The following is a 20569-nucleotide window of genomic DNA, read 5'->3' as shown; positions in this document are numbered from 1 at the left end:
AAAACCTCTAGAACTCAAATTATAACACTAACTAAACTTGAGTATATTTTAAATTTAATTCAAATTTAGTAGCACGAATTGGCTTTGTGGTCATATCAGTAGGATTATCATAAATACTTATCTTAGACATTTTAATATCACCTTGACCAATAACATCTCAAATATAATGATATCTCACATTAATGTGCTTTATTCTTTCATAAAACATCAAATTATTTATAAGACAAATATCACTTTGACTATCACATGAAATATCAACGCAAGAATTATCTCTACAAAGCTTACTATACAAACCTCTCGGTCAAATAATTTCTTTGTATGCTTCAGAAATAGCTATATATTCAACTTTAGCAGTTGATAAAGCAACCATAGCTTCTAAACATGCTTTCCAACTAACAACACAACCATCAATAGTAAAAATATAACCTGTAAGAGATCTCCTTTTATCCAAATCACAAGTATAATCTAAATCAACCTAACCAACAAGTCCAACTCCGGATTTCTCAAACTGCAAAGAAGCTTTAGAGTACACATAGATATATGAAAATTCATTGAACAACTTTTCAAAGCTCTTCGCCAAGATTAACCATAAATCTATTAACAACACTCAGTACATGAGATAAATCAAGACGAGAGCAGACTATGACAAATTGCACTTGAATATGTAACTCTAGACATGTACTCAACATCATAATCTGACTCAGAACATAAAACTGAAGATAATTTGAAATACGCAGGTAATGGAGTACTCACTGGTTTTGCATCATACATACTAAAATGACGAATGACCTTCTCAATATAGTCTTATTGACTAAGATATAACTTGTCAGCTTTCTTGTCTCTAATGATCTCTATGCCAACAATTTTCTTTGTTGCACATAAATCATTCATCTCAAATTCACCACTCAGCTGCGATTTTAATTTGGCTATTTCTGATTTATCCTTTACAGCAATCAACATATCATTGACATATAGAAACAAATAAATAGCTGAACCATTAACAACTTTCAAATAGATATAACTATCATAATTAGAACGCTTAAAACCATTAAAGAGCATAAATAAGTCAAATGCTTTGTACCACTGTTTAGAGGATTGCTTCAAAACATAAAGAGATTTCTTTAATTTACAGAAGAGTTCTTTCTCAGGAATAACAAAACCTTCAGGTTGATCCATATAAATATCTTCATCAAACTCCTCATGTAAAAATGCACTTTTAACATCTAATTGCCTAAATTCATAATCACGCATAGCAACAACACTGAGTAAAATGCGAATAGAACTATGCTTCACAACATGTGAGAATACATCATTATTGTCGATGGTTAATTTCTGATAATGATATCGTGGTGTACCGGTCGATGGGTGTGTGAACGATACTTGCAATATGTGTGTGTTTATGATAAACTAAAGAACACAGAGGTTATACAGGTTCAGACATCTCGAAGGATAACAACCCTACGTCATTTCTATTTTATTATCAGTGTTTGTGAACTGATTATCTATCTCTCTCCTTATGATGCATTTAATGGGTTCCTAGGGAAAGAAAACCACTTGAGTGAAATGCATTTAATGGAAATAAACTGGTTAGATGTGTACCTATCCACGACCAGCTAATCCCTTATGTTGTAAGGATCCTAGTCACAAAGATGCAGATTGGTCGTGTGGTAGGACCCTGATCTGGAAAAAAAATCTTTTGTCAACTGGTATTAGCTGGTGTGGGCCCTCAGAATAGGGGATCCCTATTCTATACACCGACAGTAACCCTCAAGCTCCCCCACGGATGTGGTGATTTAAGTGGTTCTTCGCGTGATCGTGGATGGATCTGGTCGCACCACCTGAGCCCTAGGTCAACACAAGTTCACTCTGAGAGTGGCCATCAATGCAATCCACTTTAATGGTGGGCCCACAAAACGCATCCCGAGGAGAGGTTTTTAACTTCCAGAGAGAGACATCTTGGGAGAGATACATTGGTTTTCGTCGGACCTGAGGGAATTTCGGCCCCCAAAGTGTGACCTTTCGAATTTCGAGACGACTAAGCTCCTTGCGATGTTTTGGATATTGTGTTAGCCCTATAAACTGGAAAGCCAATGCTTGCCCATGAATTCTTTCGCCATCTCTCACCACCTCTAAGCCCTTGCACTTAGAGCCCATCGTATCCATCTCCACTCGTGTTTTCACAACCACCCCTACCGCTTCCAATGACGTCGTGCACTAGTAAAGAGCCAGACTTTCCTAAGTCCATGTGCACTCCGGTGAAGCTGAAGCAAATTCGGGGTATCGCTCGGGAGAGGACGTGCCTGCTCCCCACAAGAGGGAGATCGTGTTGTTTGCCTCTTTCTTTTTTGTTGGCCTTGTGCTGTCCTTTTCTGAATTCTTCACCACAGTTATCTCCTTCTACGGTATCTACTACCTCCACCTCAATCCCAATTCCATCATAATGCTAAGCATCTTTGTTCATATATGAGAGAACTTCATTGGGGTCGAGCCATGCCTCGATATCTTTAGATATTTTTATACGGCCAGGTTGCAGAACGGGCAGGCCGCAGGGAGCTGCGGATTCTGCCTTCATGACAGCATCGCGGGCTCCTACCTTGAGATGTTCCTTAAGTCGTCGTGGTTGGATTGGAGGGAAGAATGATTCTATCTCAAGATGGAGGATTTTTTGGACAACATATGCGTGCCGAATAGACCAGCATTGGTCTCTGAGAGCTGGGGAAACTCCTCTGACCATTCTGGAGCTATTGAGTCTCGCAGCTCAGGTCAAAAACCTCGCAAACGTTGGGCTGACGTGATCAGATGTTGCCTATGACTTAATCAAACACCGGTTGTGCCCTTTGAGGAAAAGGGCACATCCAGCATATATGTATGCTGGGAGTGACAACGTCACTAGTAAGAGCTCTCTAGGTAACATCGCAACCTCTTTTATGGCGCTCTTTGTTCATTCGTGCGATGTCTTAAGTATCCCTTTTATACAGATCTCTCTGACGAGTCCACTGAGTCACGGGCCAAATTCCTCATGGCGGCAGCCCCGAGGAAAGATGGCCCGCCGCGAGGTGCTCCTCCATTGTGCGACCTCTCTCCATTGGAGAGGGCTTGACTTAGAACGGTATGTTTGGCATTTTCTCGGAACTTCCATCTTCAAGTCTTCTCCTGGGTTAGGATTTCATGGTTTGCGTCGCTGCATGGTCTTTTCAAGTTCTATGTCTTGCATCCGGTAATCGACGAGATCATGGAGACCACCCAGGAAGTTGATCTTGCTGGTAGCATGCCTTCTTCGCCGTCTAGTGCCGCTCTGGACGGCCATCCATCTGGTCGTGATGTCAGTCCAGTTGTTCAAGAAGGCGCCCAGATTGCTCAAATTCAGGTAGCAGTCGCAGGTGAGGGTTCTGTGGGCGGTGTTGGTCTGTAGAGGGTCGAACAACATCACCCCAACTAGATTCGCTCAGGCTAGGTGCGCCCCAACCAGACCCGCTCCGACGGACGCGCCCCAACCAGTCTCGCTTGGACCAGGTGCGCTCTGACCAGACCTGGAGCGGTCAGGCCACCATTGGCCTAGGGTCGACGCAAGGGGGAAGAGACTAGTAGAGGGCCCGTCTACCGCTGAGGCATCTAAACGTGCTCGTGGGACGCCGAGCTTCGACGGCTCGACTGCTTGGTTGTCCTCCCCGACCAGCCGACCCAGCAGTTTCATGAGGTCCAGGCTCGTGCTTAGCACTCCACTGCCACTTTAAGGTTTTTGGTTAGGCACCAATACTTCGAGTTTTCTTTCTTTTCCTGATTTTTGTAAATCTGTTGTCGCCGTAGGTCATCGACCCTACTCACAACCCTGGTTGTAACTCCTCCACCAGTACCTTAGCAACATGTTCCAGCCCCCAGCCTGCAGCAGCTCTGACCTCAGGAGCATTGATCGTGGCTCCCATGCCTGCCAAGCCAGTTGTGGTGCCCGTTTCAGCCTCTGACCTACTCTCTCTAGCCACCCGCTTTCCGGCCTCTATTCGCGAGTTGATTGATGATAAGGAAGCGGCAGCTTGTAGATGCCCTAAACTAGAGAGGTAACTGGCTGAAGAAAAGGAGGCGCAACTCGTGCTCCAGCAGAAGTGTGGTGAGCTCCAACGAGAAAAAGTCACGCTCATCGTCGAACACACCCAACTCAGGGAGGACGAGAGCACCACTCGTAGCATTCTTCAAGATGCTTTTAAGGTGTTCAAAGCGCTCCTGAGGAGCCTCAAGCTGGAGATCATCGAGCCGAAGGACCCGCGCACAATCCAGGCCTAGGCCTATGCCACCAAGATTCTCTCGGAAAAGTTTTCCAATCTCCAGAGTATTCTAGCCGCGAGGGGTGCCGAGGATGTGGACCATACAGTGAGGGATACAGCGGGGTACGTCCTCCGGTGCTATCGCAGCCGTGATCCCAACTTCAACCTCGACCTCATTCGGGAGAGGGTTGCGGTAGCCGAGCCCGTAGTCGAGGAGAGACTGCAGGAGGAGTGCCAAAAGGCGATGGACTATGTGGGATCCATCTTCCGGGTTGAGGACGCAGAGGAGTAAATATTAAACTATAATTTAGGTTCTTTATTATGTTTGGATAAATTTTTTTGATTTCTCCGATGAGTTTTATTGTTGCCGCCCTGGTCATAGAAGCCCTGAAGTGACTGAAAATCTCTCACGCTCCGAGCCCCCGACCACACCTATTGACAGTGCCTATGACAAGTGCCGGTTGGAAGAGGTGTGACCAGAACTGATCGACCCACCTGCTCACCCCGAACCCTTGACAACGCTTATTGAAGATTTTGTTGACTGGCGTATCCGGGAAGCGGTGGCTGAGTGTGAGCTAGGATTTGTGGTCGGGCGAGAGAACCTACAGGGTGATCTTCTAGGTACGTTGGTCCTACCACCACTTAACCACGAGTTAGTCCTAGGCTAGCCGGGAGAGACCAAATCGGTTGGCTTTTGTGTGATATCTAAGTTGTTTTATTAACCAGCTTAACTTGTCGGGAGGAGCTGCTCGTGGTGTGGAGAGACCTGGAGCAGATGGCCAGAGAGAGCGACCAACAGTGAGAATATTTCTATGATCGCCTCATTTGAGTTTTTACACCTTTCGACTCAATGCTGCGGTCTGCCGATGTTCAGGTTCGCCCAACGTCTGTTGGCACCATGATTGGTTTTTGGCGGCATCCGAGGAGACGAGTGGCCTTGAGGATAGGCTACGCATGACGAGGCAACCATTTGCTAGATGTTGGAGCTACATGCGCCTATCTTGCTTATGTCCACGAGCACCTTCCGGATACAGATCTCATCCCGGCAGTTTCTGAAGGCTTTGCTAGCGCCATGAAGATCACCGAGGAGCTCCATGAACTCGCAAACTCATATGTGCTCGTTGTTCGCTCCTTTCTTTGGTCTATCCGGTTCGATCAACTGCCATATATTTTCGGGTCTCGCATGTACTGAGTAGACTATTTAGATCCAGCCCCCGGGAGCTGCCTACGTGGTCGCTTTATAATGAAAGGACTAGTCTTCATATAAACTTTTTACTGTGTTCGAGTGGCGAGTAGGTTCGAAGTGCTCGCTAGTAAGTTTCCTAGCGCTTAGGATGACCCTTAGCTCGATGAGCCCTTCGGGGGCGACCAGCGCTCGACCCGATTTAAGACTTCTGGCCTCATGGTCGTCACCTCTCGGACGTCCATACCTTCAATACTGCGCGAATAGCAATTTTGACTCCCAACTCCAATAATATAATCGGTCGGGTAGAACCAAACATGTACGCTACACAAAAACAAACTACAGATCCTAAAAGCTCTAGCTCCCGACCATCTGGTCGGCTAAAAAACTGCCGACCAGGCGGTTAAGTCTATGAATAAAAAAAAACTTACAAGCCATGTTCCACGATCGTTTGAAAGATCCTGCTGTTAGGGATCATCTCCCGCCACCCCCTGACTCGAAGGCAACTGCGAAGTTTACTGGAGATGCTACGTGATAGCTGTCGTGCTGATTGCAGGAGTTCGTCCGTCAATCGCAGAGATCATGGAGCGAAGTTGGTCGAAGGGTGCGGGAGTCCACGCACCTTCTGGTCACCGAATCGGCGAAGGAGGAGGCTAATCGACTTCGACTGTCGAGTGAAGCCTCGGTTCGCATCCCGCATCCTTTGAAGCGAGCGAAGGCACGACCTGGTCTTCACCGGGGGGGGGGGGGGCGAAGGCTGCCCGTCATGCGACCAGGCGAAGAGAGCTTCGACACCCTTCGAATGGATGGCCAGCTCGACAGTGGGTCCGACTACGGTTGTCCTGGGTACTGTTGTAATTATGGGATCACGCTCATTTGTACCATATTACCCTCGGATATTTTGGGAATGTAGCAGATTAGGGGGTAAGATATGTAAACAAGACCTGTGATCGCCGGGTACGTGCTATAAATAGAGCCACAGTGTAACCGTAAGAGGTAATTGAAAACTTTTTCACTTCCAGTACGTGTCACTCTAAAGGACCTTCGATACTTCTACCTCCGAAGATCCGTCTTATCTGGGACTTCGATCCTAACACCTGCAAAATAGAAAAATAAACTCATCTTGGAACAGTCTTACACATAGAAAAGCAAACCACTTTGTACACTTCCTCCCCGCCACAGTAACCTTGGGTAGCGCCGCGCGGCTGAGCCAAGAGGGTGGTGCCGGTGGGTGGTTACGACCATGTCTCGGCCGCCGCAGTGCCCTTCCTCGGGGCGCCGCCGTATATGTGCAGGATCCCCCCGTGTTTGCCTGCACGTAGCATGGAGCATGCTGGCCCGCTGGATGCAACGGCGGCCTAGGCGTCGGTCACAAGGCGGGGCCGCCAATGTAGGCAGACGTTCTGGGCAGACGTCCGATGCATGAACTCTGAAAGCCACCGGCCGCTGCTTCTGCAGCAATCTTCAGAGTTCTTCGCTGCACGCACTCTGTGAGCCATCATTAGACTCTACAGTACACAAAGAACACTTCTACTTCCTTTCTTTATTAGACTGATCAATCCGGTTTCGAGTTGAAGGTATGGCGTGCTGTGATTACAAACAACTAATAGTGGGGTTTGGTTCTTCCAACATTCTAACCTACCGGCTCACCATAATTACAACGAATGGGCACCAAAACTGAGAGCACAGAAAGAACAAACAGTCAAACACCAAGCACGTATCCGTATCCGTTTAACTGATTCAGTCGAAGAGCTCCCACTGCGCCGTGGCCGGCCGGCGCGTCGAACGTCTCCCATTTCGTCGTGACGACGACCGCTTGCAACCACGCGTTGGAGACCTTGAGCACGTCCAGCGTCTCCACACATTTCTGCACCCTCTTCGCCTGCAAAAGCCGCAACATATCCCGTCCCGTCGGTCAGATGTGGAAGGCATACGGAGATGTTATATGATTCATTTACAGGTATACGCGTTGCTGGATGATGAAATTGTTTACGACTATGTCATGACTTCAGAAGGAAAACTAAACGAACTTTTCCATCCTAATCCTCAGGTGGTATGACCATCACAGGTATTAGAGATAAAATCTCTCTTGTATAGAATTTCCATTCTATTTTTGGTGTTCTCCGGGTATAGATGGAATTGTATCCCGGCTGTTGTAATCTCAACCATATTTGGTTGATTTCCTTGTACATCACGGCACCCTTGCTTGCCCTATACATAGAGGACACCCAGGCCTTCGTTGCTGTGTGGTGATTAGCCAAAACCTCATATCTCTCAATCTCTTTTCTGTTTCAAAAGATAATGGTTGCACTTTTTATATCTAATCGGCTACGCTTACAACCCACAAGGTCCGAGGCCCCGGCTTCTGGTTATCTTGTCATGACAATCTACATGTCTTGCCATACACTCTTCGTAAATCTAAAATGACATCCTTTATAAACGGAAATCGTCAGAAAGCACATTCTTTAGACCAGAACTAAGGAGCTTGAATTCAGACAACGATCCAGGAGCAGGTAGTCCTTAAAAAATCCAGGAGTAGGGCAGTTTGCTGGTACCAAAGGGGGTTTCCCTTTGTGTTCAAAGAGTACTTTCCTTTGATTTTTTTTAAATAATAGTATTTTAATAGAAAATTGTAAAATTAATATCTATTTTTGAAAAATTGTAAAAATATTACCCTGCTGATAAACCAATTGCTGACAGGCACATGTCAGCAATTGCCCTACCGATAGGTGGTCAGTCTATCAACCAAAAAAACACCTGTCGGCAGGCCAATTACTAACGGTCCACTGTCAGCATCTAACCCATACATGATAATTTTTTGCAATTTTTCATTAAATTAATATTATTTTTAAAAAATCTTACCTTTATGTCGAAAGAGTACTTCACTTGCGTTTGGTTTCCTAGTTATGTTTTCTCTGTACGCGGAGACTACGGTTGACATGACTTCGAGCTTTATCTATGTACAGAGTAGTTAAACATGGATGGTGTGACATATGGGTTTGGTGTTGGTGTCATGAGCTGAAGCACTGAGATATCAAAATTAATGAGTCGTGAGTTTGGTAGTTGAGGTCATGAGTTGAAGTATGAGATATGATAATAAATTGAGCCGCGAGGGTGGCTTCTTATCGAGGCTGTATACTTGTAGCTTCAAAGATTTCTAAACATTTACATTTTGTTTTGTATCTCAGACTTAAACGCGTTATTGCAAACTTGTTAAAAAAATTCTGAACATTTATTATTTTTCTTTATGACTTAGGTTTTGATGCAGTAATATCGTTTAAGGATTCTTGCACATTAAGTTGTAGTCATACCTGGCTTCTCATATGCTAGAAATAGAAGCGGGTTGACATGACTTCTCAAAAGGATTTGTTTCCGAATATTGTTTTTTCCCTGTAGGCAGAGACAATGGTTGACATGATTTCGAGCTTTATCTACAAACATAATACTTTAGTTAAATACAGATGGTGTGACGAGTTGGTTTGTTGTTGAGGTTAGAGGTGAAGTACTAGATATGCAATGGCGGCCACGAGGCTGAGCCGCCAACGGATGCGACCGTTCGGTGTCTGAACTCTGAAAGCCATCGACTGCTGCTTCTGCCGTAAATCTTCAGAGTTCTTAGCTGAACGCACTCTGAGCCATCCTCAGGCTCCACCGTACACAAAAGAACAGTGCTGATTTTCCTTTATTAGACCGATCAATCGAGTTTCGAGTGGGAGGTATGGTGGTGATTACAGACAATTAATAGTGGGGTTTGGTTCTTCTACAATCTAACCTACTGGCTCACCATGATTACAACGAATGGGCGCCAAAACTGAGAGAACAGAAAGAACAAACAGCGTGCACGTACAAGTATCCGCTTTCAGTCGAACAGCTCCCACTGCGTCGTGGTCGGCGCGTCGAACGTCTCCCATTTCGTCGTCACGGCGACCGCCTGCAGCCGCGCGTTGGAGACCTTGAGCACGTCCAGCGTCTCCACGCATTTCTGCACCCTCTTCTCCTGTAAAAGCCACAACATATCCCGTAAGTCAGATTTAGGAGGCTTTATTCTTCTGAGATGTTATCTGATTCATTTACAGGTTATAAGCATCGCTGAATGAAATTGTTTACGAGTATGTCATCATTTCAGACGAAAAAGTAAATGAACTTTTCCATCCTGCTCTTGATGTGGCATTGAGACACCATCACAGATAATGATAAAAGTCTTTGCACTTCTTATTGTAATCAATCAACTATGCCCACGAGGCCCTGGCTTCTGGTTATCTTGTCGTGACAATCTACATTTCTTGCCATACACTCCTCTGTAAACCTAAAAGGATATCTTGTATAGAAGGAAATAGTCTGAAAGCACACACTCTTTAGACCAAGAACTAAGAGACCTGAATTCAGAGAACAAACCAGGAGCAGAGCAGTTAGCCGGCACCAAAGGGCATCGCCTGACATTTGCAGCAGGGAAAAGATTGTAGGTAGAATTCTTGCGCCTGGATAATGTGTTTTCTAGAAAGAAGGTACTGAGCCTGTGAGGCTGTGACGGTTTTGAGTGGCATGTAGGACACTTCACCCACCCACCGATGACAGGTGACAGACAGATAGCTACAGTCCGCTCTCATGAACACTTGCTGATTTGCACTGATTGACATGGCACTGCTTGACCACTCACATGCGAGATATTTCCTACTGTTATCAATGCTGTTGTACCGTAACCAACAGAACGGTGCCCCTAAAACTGATCTGAACCCTCATGCAGTCATGCTAGACACTAGTAGTTAGTAGATTAACTCTACAGTGAGTGTAGGTGTACCTGAATGTCCTTCTGCGCAGTGGAGCCCCCCACGGCGGGTATGCTCTCCAGCTTCACCGCGTGCCGCATCAGCAGCTCGATCAGCGTCGTGATCTGCACCTCGGCCACCTTGTTCCCTCTGGAGATCGATCTCTCGATGCTGGTTATCTACGACAAGAGGAAGAAGAAACATTTCTCCTAATCAGCATTGTCAGAATCACGTCATCGTCATCAGAGGAGGAGCAATGATGGATGGAAGTACCGAGCAGGAGCACATCCTTGTCAGGGATTCAAGTTGTGACCCTGTTGGTATTGGATGGTCATACTGAATGGACTCGGGGACCGTGTGGGAATTTCACCGCTAGCCACTACATGACCACATCGAGAGGACATCCATCCATGCAAAATCAATTCGCTCACCTAATTCCTAGGACAGATTACTCTACTCGCCATGGAACGCACCATCCCCTCTCCCATGCTTGGATGCCCGAAGCAGCACGGATTGACACCATGACTCCCACCAAAAACAGCAATGCCTTCTTCTTTTTCAATACACGCTAGATAAACTTCTAAATAAACCAGCCATTATTCTAACGGCTTAACTAATTTTCAAGAATTTTCAATCGCCTGAAGGTTTCTCATCTCTGTCGGTGACGCTGACAGAAGTAGCAGATTGGCCGTTGGTGAAAAAAAAAAGAAACAATGTGCCTACCTGATCGGCGAGCTTGTCGACCTCCAGCGCGATGGCGCCAATGGCGCGGTTGGCGCTCTCGATCTTGGCGTTCTTCTGCCGCTCGATGTACCGCCGCTCAAGGCTCGCCGGGTCCTCGGCCAGCACGAACTTCGACTTGTTCTTCACGCCGCAGGCGTCCAGGTACTCCGAGTTGCTCCGCGCCCTGCCCCTGTACGTCAGCTGCTGGTCCGCCGGCTGCAGCCCCGTCCTCGCCGCGAGCAGCTTCTTCAGCTGCCCTGCACAGACACGTACGGATCGCGCAATTAGCACAGTGAAGTACAGCTGATTACTCCATTCCGCTGCAACTACTGCTCACCAGCATCTGTGGCTACGTAATTAACGCTTGTGATCAACGATCTGGCGTTGCTCTGTACCTTTTGCTCTGCTGGTGATGGTTGACACAGACGAGGAATTCCGTGGCACTTGGGCACCAGATCCCAGCGACCAGGTCCACCATTTTGCGATGCGAAAACGTGCACACTACAGGATATCTGTAGGTGTTTCCGGGTTTTTTTTTGTGCAGAAATCACAAAAGTTTAGTCACGGTCATGGACTATATTTGTGACTATTTTGCAAGTCATTTTCTCGAGCTCTTTTGAAGCATGGGTTCAAAGGCCAACACACTTGAGTTCATGCAGAACAAAACAGTATACGCGGGGCACGAAGCTGTGTGATGATCACTTGCAGCTAGAGGTGTCGGTGCGACGGGACAAACGTGCCGGAGGCATGGCTCCAGGCCTCCTCCTCGCCGTCCGATACGGCCTCCCGTACACGTGGAGCCATCCTGCCCCTGGATTCCCCGTACCTAATACTGGCAGCCCCTCGTTGCTTTGTCGGGGAAAGTGAAGGGGAAAAGCCCGGCTTCACTAATCACTAAACAGATTGATTAATTAGCCTCGTGATCTACAGTTAAGTGCCCGCACTTGCATTGCATCGAACCGGCCAATGCCGGGATTTCACGGAAGGAATCGCATCCGGGGAATAAAATTAATTTTATTTTACTGCTCATAAGCACGGATTTGGAACTTCGAATATAAAATGATTTGATTTATCCTATCATATTTCAGGAGGAAAAGTGGTGAAATTTCGAGTTACTCAGGCTGCGTGGGCAGTGAAGCCCGCGAAAGGATTTGGATTTTGGAGCAGAGAATTTTGCGCTTCACGAAGTAAAATCACGGCATCTCACGGGCTCCACGCTTTGTTCCTTTCCTTTTAAATGTACAAGAAGAGATCTTTCCTTTCAAATATACAAGAAGAGATATCTGCGAAGGAAATGATAAAAAGGGGCATGTCGCACTCGCTGTCCAAATATCGCGGCGGCGTTAATTCCTCCACGCGGCACGGCCGGAAGCAATGGCGATTTTTAAATTCGACAAGTGCAGATTTTTTTTCCTTTTAGAATATCTCACACGAGCCACGATTGCCAACACGTAATTTTAAAGTAATCGAGAGGTCAAAAGTTCCCAAAAACTAAAAATTAGAAAACAAAATAATGTTTTGTCACCTAAGTGGTTAACTTTCTAGATCCTCTTTTTCTGCAACTCTGTTCTACCATCGAACTACGATGTATCAGGATCGTTTTTGTTCCGTTATCTTGATAATGGAATAAAAAGGGTAGCCCATTTCGAAAAAAAATAAGCGGTTAACTTAAATTAATTGCCACGATTAACGAAGACGCAAACGGCTTTAACTTCGAGGTTGTACCACCCTTACGAGGAATGCAAAATATGATACAAGAAAATCTAAAAAGAAGACGAACAATTTTCAGTTTCTACCTCTGTGTGGAGAAAATATGGAGAACGACGACAGAAAAATAAGTTAACGGAGTCGCAATTAAGCGCGGTTACTCGAGGGAAAGCAGTTTTTAACGGAAGCTAAGAGGAGGAGGCAAGAACAAGCAAGCACTCACCAAACGTGGCAATGGGGGACACGGCGACGTCGTGCCGCGCGCCGCCGTACTTGACCCGCACCCTGATCTCCGGCGGCGGCGGCGGCGCCCCTCCCTCCTCCCGCGCCTGCACGACCATCCCGCTCGGCCGGACCTCCCACCCGGCCCTCTCGTCCGCCGCCGCCACGACAGCCACCGCGGCGTCCGACCACCCGCTGCTCGACCCGCCGTCCGAGCTGGACCGATGCATCACCGACGCCATGGAGATCGAGAGCAATACGCAGTACCCGCTTCTTCCGACTGTCCGAGAGGGAGGGAAGCTTCTGCGGGGAGGAAGGGACGGACAACTGATGGGTGGTGTGGTTGGGTGCTGTGCCGTGGAGTGTGGGTGGTGGCGGTGGCGTGGCGTCGTGGGGGAGAGGAGGCACGGCGCGAGACGGGTGGGACGACGCGCTTCTTCGATTACTCCCCGCTCTCTTTTTTGCCGGTTTCGTATATAGGCGCACGTATCGATACGGACCTTTGGGTTTTCGCGGATATGCCCCTCCGGCGTCCGGGTCGTTCATCAAAATCTTTCTGGTTTTGTCATCGCCGCATCGCTTGATTTCTTCATTTTTTCAGAAACACAAGTACAGTTTGTAGAGGCACGTCCACACTTATATCGGCACTCATATAACGTCTATTGAAAATAAAAAATACAGAGTTAAAAATTAATGAAGTCGGACAGGCATAAGAAGAGACGCCAATCCTTATATCCCTGATTTACTTGTTTTAATTTCTGTAAAAAAAGTGTTGTATGAAGCCGGGGTTGAGACTGTAACATCTATAGTTGAGACTTTGCACGTTTCATGCATGGCTGCAATTTATCTTCTTTCTACTTATGTATGAAACCGGGTTCGCTGAATCTTTGAAGGAAAAAAAAAAAAAAGAAGACAAACGTATGTAGGTTCCAGCTTCGAATGCAGGGATTTCTCCCCGATTCTGTGAGGAATTGAACTCATGAAATTTGTGTGTTTGAAACAAGCCCAACTTAACTTCTCAACCATTGCACGGAACTTGAAACAAAGCTCCTTGTTCTACTTGTGTCACCACTCTCCAAGAATTGGAGGTTGCATCTGATTTGTCACCAAACGTGATAATTGGAAGTTGCATCTGATTTCGGTGGCAATGCAACTTCCAATTATCACAGCATATCTACATCCTAATAATCAAAGCTGCTATGCTATCTACCTGTGTCACCACTCTCCAAGAACACCGTAAAATTTATCGACAAATTAACCTCTCAACCATTGGATGGAACTTGAAACAATGTAATTTTAAGGTCTTGCTAACTGACCTCCTTTGCGCTTTCTACTTTCCGCTATAATATGATCCTAACTAGAGATGGCAATAGGAACCAAACCTATGTGTAGGGGCTACACAAGCCCATACCTGAGAGTTAATTTATAAACTCGTGTCTGTACTATTGCCCGTCGGCTACGGACACATCTGTATGCCCGCCAACGACATAAGAGACCTCTCATATTTTGCTGAAAGAAGGGTCGCTAGGAGCTCATACTTCTCCGGCGATCACCCCTTTGGATACTGTGTCTTCGGCAGTATGGAATATATAAACATTTATTTAAAAATGTACTGGTTACAAAATGTGATTTGAAAAATTAGAGTAGCAAGAAATCGAGAGAAAGAATAAAAAGAAAATAAAATGATGTAGAAGTATTTAAAACACACCTCTGAACTATATAAGTATTTGGGCCTCATATTACTACAATAATGCGTAGTAAATGACAGGTTGAGTCCACGAATTGCTAGAGCGATAAACTTGTTCTGCTCTAACAAAGGTTTACTATACCCTTGTCGAACAAACTTTTCGAACTCATCCTAGCATTGAGCATTGAGGTACATACAACTATACGAGTGGTACTTCTGTTGCGGGATGTATGTGTATCACATGGCCTGCAAAATATCCTGGACAAAAGCACGTGCTCCAAGAATGACACTGAATATCCAAATGATGCAAGCGTGGAGGGAACCGTTTCCTCTGACGTTGGTGGAGCAACGTCAGAGGTGTACAGTAACTCGTGAGAGGTGCTACAGTTCTCTGACGTCGCACAGTAACGGATTTTACTGTTCATCAATATACTGTAGCGATTCTACTGTTCTCATACCTACTGTAGCGTCAGATCTTATCCGCCCATTTGTGATCAAACGGCTCAAAACTGCCCAACTGCTCTCTGACGTCAAAATCTCCAACGTCAGAGGATCTCGTTTCAGCGTGGAGTAAGCTTGTCCCCATCCAATGCTCCGTTCCATCACCTCTGTCTCAAAGCCACCATACCTTGCAACAGAGCGAGCGCACGTAAAGATTCGGATCAAATAGAAGCTCCGCCCATGGCATGCTCTGCCGCCCGCTCAGCAGGAACCGATCCATCAGATCGGAGCCCGTCATGCAGTGCACGCCGCAGGCGGCCAAGACCCGCGACACCGCGGGAAACGGTGCTCGATCGGCACGGCCGGAACCGAGAGAAAACCGTGCGGGGCATGCAGTGGTGGGCAAGCAAGCAAGTGCGGGCGCACATCACGATCGAATGCGATGAGACTCGGCCGGCACGCACGATCGAATGCGGGCAAAAGGGCAGCGAAAGGCTCTGCCCGGCGCATAAATGGCAGCCCCTCCCCTGCGTCCATATTCAGGCAGGAATCTCCAAATGCTGCTGCTCATCATGCTCGGCTCCAAAGAGGCTTTTTGTGGTACTAGATCTCGCTTTACATCATCGTTAGCCAGGGAAATATCCTACTTAGTAGCGTAACCAATACAGTTATACTATGCCGATCGAGTGAGTGGAGTGTGTATGCTGTGATGAGTGATGAATGACGCCTTTTGCTCGCTCTAGGATAGATTGCCTCGACGACGAGTGTTTCGTCACTCCTAACTGAAAAGAGGTACAAGAATTTATCTTTGGCCTCTGCATTACATCGTCCATTCCAATTTCTAACGCCCATGACTATGCATTAAGTTGTAGGTGCAGATTGCAACTAGAGAAGGTTAGTGTAGATCAATCACCGGCCGAATGATACACAATTCGTGTTCCTGCAGTTGGGTGTGGTCGTCGCTCGGTACTGATCGAGCTGCCTTTTGGAAGCCCTTCACAAAGAAGCATGATTGCCACGTTCGGCCGGCCAGCGCGAGCCTCACTGCTATACTGTGTCAGATGAGCAAAATGGGTATTGACAAATCTTGGCTTGTATGGTTAGTGGAGGTAGTTGTCCATTACTTACATGAAGCACTTGTATGTCTCTTTAAAATAATTTTTTTTTATAGTGGTAGATGATTTAATTGTCAATAGCGGGACGTCTGTGTTAACTTTGTCAATCTTTAAGTTTCGTATCTCTGATTTTTAATATGTTTTATATGAGTGTATATGTGAGATGGTGAAATAAGTGTACGTGTGTATACGAGTTGCACTAATATTTTTAAAAAAAAAGCAAATGGACAATGCATATATGCACACAACATATCGCTATCGGAAACATGCACACGCCACAGGCACAGATAGAATCATGCAAGGCGCAGGAACCGAGGTAGATCCACCGGCCCAGGCTAGCCCTATAGCTGGCCACATCCGCATAGCAACGAGAGGTGGCAGCGGCCTTCGTTGCACGTGATGTGTCCGACGGCCCACGACGACGTGGGAGCACGTTGCTCTTCCCTGGGCTACTACTGTGAGGGCCTTTTTTGGAGCTTGGAGGCCCGATAAGTAGTAGGCTCGCACATGCGAAGATAAACGAATGGACGGACTTTCGAAAGGCGGAGAAACGGGTGATGGGCCCTTTTATATCTTGCCGGCGTCTTGCCAGTTCTTACCAAGTTACGGAGTGCCATGCGTTGCTTAGACTTTTTTTTTTTCCAGAGCTCAGCTCCGAGATTCATACGATCTAGAGTTTGTAAAATAAAATAAAATAATTTAAATATTTATTTTTAATTTAAAATAAAAATAAGATATCTCAACCAATATCTCTCAAACTGTCCACGGCTCCGACTTCAAACATTTCTGGAGTTAGAGATAATCAACTTCAAGGATTCTTAGAAGAAAGTTGTGCCCATAAGACCCTTATGCGTTGTCGGTGATCGATCGTCGGTCGTCAGTGTACTATCTATCCATGGGCCAGCGGATTGGCACGCCTCTGCAGTCACCGACTGCTTGGGAGAACGCCGTGAATTATTGATCACCACGCTGCTGCAGGGGCAGGACCGCGGAAACTGCATGCACGGATCTACAGCTCTGCAAGTTTCCCTGTCCCTGTCAGTTTCACTGCCGCCAGAGAAGCCACGGTACGTAGAACCTGCCAGTCTGGTGTCTGCGCACTCACTGCCATGGTGATAGACGCCCGCATGCGACTCTGCACTGTCACTCCCATGGCCCAGGGCTAGATCGACATGGCGCCGGACCACACTGTCCGTTGTCCCGTTCCTCGCGCATCAGGACATTTCGGCCACTCTGGCAGCCCGCATTGCAATTCCCAGAACTCGGCTCGTTTTCTGGAACACATGAATTCAGGTGGAGCTTCATGGCAGGTTCGAATGAAATCAACTGAAGTCCCAAAATTAGTACAAAGCTGGAGCATTCGGAGCCACGATTAATCCTAAACATGCATGCAACATTTGAACAACAATATCCTGAACTCCTGACGCAACAATGGCGAGGTCTAAACACCACACAACATCACGCTACCGCCAGCATTATTTATGCTACATGCACCGTGCTGATCCGTAGCTTCATCTTCACCGACAGCCAGAGGAAAGAGATGAATTAAACTAACTTGAAAGCAATCAGACACGAATTAAGCACGCTAATGACGCTCTTAGGCAGCTAATGATGACCTATCATGCGGCCGGGCGGGCCCCCAGTAGGTGGGCTCACAGGGAGCCGAGCTGGACCTCCGTGTCTCGCCGCGCGCCGCGCCGGGCGCGCACCACGTAGGCCACGGCGACCGCGATGCCGACCACCGCCACGGCCGCCACGCCGCACGCCACGCCGGCGGCGAGGGACACGGACCTCCGCGGCGGGGCTGAAGCGGAAGTGGCGGTGGTGGTGGTAGGGATCGCCGAGGCGGCCTCCGGCTTGGCGGGCATGGTGGCATCGAGGGCCTCCGGGAGCTCGGCGGCCTCGGGCTTGGCACCGAAGAAGGTCTCCATCGCCGGGTTCGCCTCGGTGTTCCTGCCGGTGAAGTCATCCAGGCCGTGGGACTCCGACCTTACGGCGAACAGCGCCACGAGGCACAGCGCCACGAGCAGCCGGTGGGACGCCATTGCTTCAAGTCTCCGATCTGTCGTTGCCCCCAAAAAAAACTGTTAGAAACAGCCCAATTGGCACTGGTAAACTAGGCTGCACTGCAATCCTCATTTGTAAATAGTAGCACAAAATACATTTCTTTCCCCTTTCATCAGGATCTAGACCGAGCTTCCCATTTCTCGCATTTGACTAAGGATGAAAGTTGATACACCAATCCAAGAAATGCAGACAGAATACTTCAATTGATTCACCGAACTGTACGGCATAAACTGGAAGCAAAATTTTAAAGAAGAGTTCGAGGTCCCACCGACAGATCTAAGAAAAGAGCTTGCTCTTTTTGCATCAAACCACAAACAAACATGCCCAGTCCCAATTCCTAATTCCACAAAGCAAAAGCTCAAACAAAAAAGTTTCTTTGTTTGAGTAACTCATACCTTCGCAGCTTAGGGAAAGCGTAATGTGTGAGATGTAGAAAGCACGCAAATGGCTTGTGAGGGGCTCAGGACACTTGAAGGTTCAGAGAAGCACACCCTTATATACACGCACCTAAGATTCCTGGTAATCCTCTCTTCTCCTTCGCCCGGAGTATATTTTGGGATATGCGATGTGTGAGGGAGATAGTGGTGAGGATCAATCTGCCTATGGCGCTGTAGGGCTCACTGTTTTTTTGGCGTGGTGGAGTGAGAACGAAGCTAGAATGACCATGCTTGGGAAAAACAGAGAGAGAGAGACCCACGTTAGGTGAGCATGTGAGCCTTTACCAACCTCTGTCGGCTTGCTTCGATCTACTACGTGCTGCCATCTGCCTCGCCACCCGTGTCAGATGCTGAGCTTTACTACTGCACTCGTGACTCGTCTTGGTTCCGTTCGAGCTCTCTCTCTCTCTCTCTCTCCTCGTCTCCTCGATTTATCACTCTTCACAAGGCGCAATTCACGGACAAGCCACCGATCAGACGAACACGACGACGGCGTCCATGGGAAGCGAAGCCATTAAGCAATTGATTTTATCTCTCTAGGGCCTAGATTTCTGCTGCATGAGACCACGAGAGCCTTAACTCGATTGATTAGCTCATGCGTCGCCTGCATCGTTCTTGGCAGGCGGTCACACGCACACTCACGTTTTCTTGGCGTTTGCTCGTCCAATCACGGAACTAAGTCTTCCCGGTTGAGCGAGATCCAGTCCTACATACACACGGACGCACAGGGCAACAGTGCCGCGGTTGTTGGTTTAACCAGACGAGAATCTTTGACGAATTTACGGACACGTACGTAGTAGTATGCACTCTGCAGCTGCAGATGCATTCATGCAAAAACGTTTGTCTCAACTATATAAAACGAGTCACCACTTCCCTTACTTTCCTCTCATTTAATAAAAATCTTTAAAATTTAAATTATTTATCAATTTTTACCATCAATCCTCATCTTTCAATCTCTCTATTTCGTTACCAGTTACGGATATAGGACATATTTTATTAATAAAAATAAATAAATAAATTCAGAGAAAAATTAACAGATAATCTAATTCTCATTTCTAGATCTCATCTGAAATTAAACTATGATATTACTCTCGATATATTCATTCGGTAGCACTCCCATGACACATCTATATATATAGACTTGACATTATGTTTGATATTATCGTATCTAATATTTATATTTTTACTATAACGCAGGACACTTAGCTAGCAGTAATCAAATAGCCGATCAAGACCTTGGCTTGACGATGCATGGAGATGAAAACTGGTAACTCTTGCTAGAGTTTGTACTAACTTTGCTTTTAGGTGAGTGACTGGTAATACTGCATTGGATCTGCATGAAGAGGCAAGGAATCTTATGATCAAACAGACACCCCAGCATTCGCGGGCCTGACGATTAGTTGGCAGCTTTTGTACACTATTCCTACCTAACCCAATAAATCCATAAAGGTCACTGCATCATACGAATCAGGACAGAGATTGTGGGAAGTGCCACTGCATGTATATCAGCTGATGACTGAAGGGCTCATGCATTACTAACTGTACTGGTAACGTTATCTTCGGGAGATTGGCTACCTTTAACATGGTCGAAATCAACTGCTTGTTCAGTATTGGAATTAACATTCAGAATTAACTCGTGGCCAAAAGAAGAATAATTTTTTGGGGACAATTATCGTCTCTCATGTACCACTCCTTCAAATTTCCACTCCCCTATATGCCATTTTTATCGTAACGGTACTAAATTTTCTTGTCCTTATGTGTCACTATCGTCGGTTTCATTATAACAACAATTATATATAATAGAGGAAAGTTTCAAATAGTGGCACGTGAGGATAATATTTTTTATGACAAATATAGATTTCCATGTGTTTTCAATGGCATAAGAGGATTGAACTCTTTTTTTTCTTTCATTTTTTGCATCTTCTGATCCACCCATTAAGTTTCTTCGATTGTCCTCCATGC

General features: G+C 46.6%; 2 protein-coding genes across 2 annotated transcripts; both read right to left on the bottom strand.

Moving 5' to 3' along the window:
• Window positions 1-9096: 9096 nt before the first annotated feature.
• On the bottom strand, window positions 9097-13348 carry LOC133887691 (BAG family molecular chaperone regulator 1-like). Its single transcript, XM_062327658.1, has 4 exons — window positions 12862-13348; window positions 10932-11188; window positions 10241-10387; window positions 9097-9439 (listed from the first exon to the last, which is right to left on the bottom strand). The coding sequence occupies exons 1-4, from the start codon at window positions 13100-13102 to the stop codon at window positions 9302-9304; spliced, it is 783 nt and encodes a 260-aa protein (XP_062183642.1). The 5' UTR covers window positions 13103-13348; the 3' UTR covers window positions 9097-9301.
• A 4107-nt stretch (window positions 13349-17455) lies between these two features.
• LOC133889820 (uncharacterized) lies at window positions 17456-18887 on the bottom strand. Its single transcript, XM_062330298.1, has 2 exons — window positions 18566-18887; window positions 17456-18165 (listed from the first exon to the last, which is right to left on the bottom strand). The coding sequence occupies exon 2, from the start codon at window positions 18146-18148 to the stop codon at window positions 17756-17758; it is 393 nt and encodes a 130-aa protein (XP_062186282.1). The 5' UTR covers window positions 18149-18165; window positions 18566-18887; the 3' UTR covers window positions 17456-17755.
• Between the last annotated feature and the right edge of the window lie 1682 nt (window positions 18888-20569).

Source organism: Phragmites australis, chromosome 13, assembly GCF_958298935.1.
Source record: "Phragmites australis chromosome 13, lpPhrAust1.1, whole genome shotgun sequence".
Lineage (NCBI taxonomy): Eukaryota > Viridiplantae > Streptophyta > Magnoliopsida > Poales > Poaceae > Phragmites > Phragmites australis.
The sequence above is the reverse complement of the archived record's forward strand: the minus strand, read 5'-3'. Positions and strand labels throughout refer to the sequence as shown.

Coding starts and splice junctions, on each gene's coding strand:
- LOC133887691 (XM_062327658.1), bottom strand. CDS start 13,102: ATGGCGTCGGTGATGCATCGGTCCAGCTCGGACGGCGGGTCGAGCAGC. Junction 11,189..12,861: donor GTCCCCCATTGCCACGTTTG/GTGAGTGCTTGC, acceptor GTGTCTGTGCAG/GGCAGCTGAAGAAGCTGCTC. Junction 9,440..10,240: donor CTGCGCAGAAGGACATTCAG/GTACACCTACAC, acceptor TGGCTTTTACAG/GAGAAGAGGGTGCAGAAATG.
- LOC133889820 (XM_062330298.1), bottom strand. CDS start 18,148: ATGGCGTCCCACCGGCTGCTCGTGGCGCTGTGCCTCGTGGCGCTGTTC.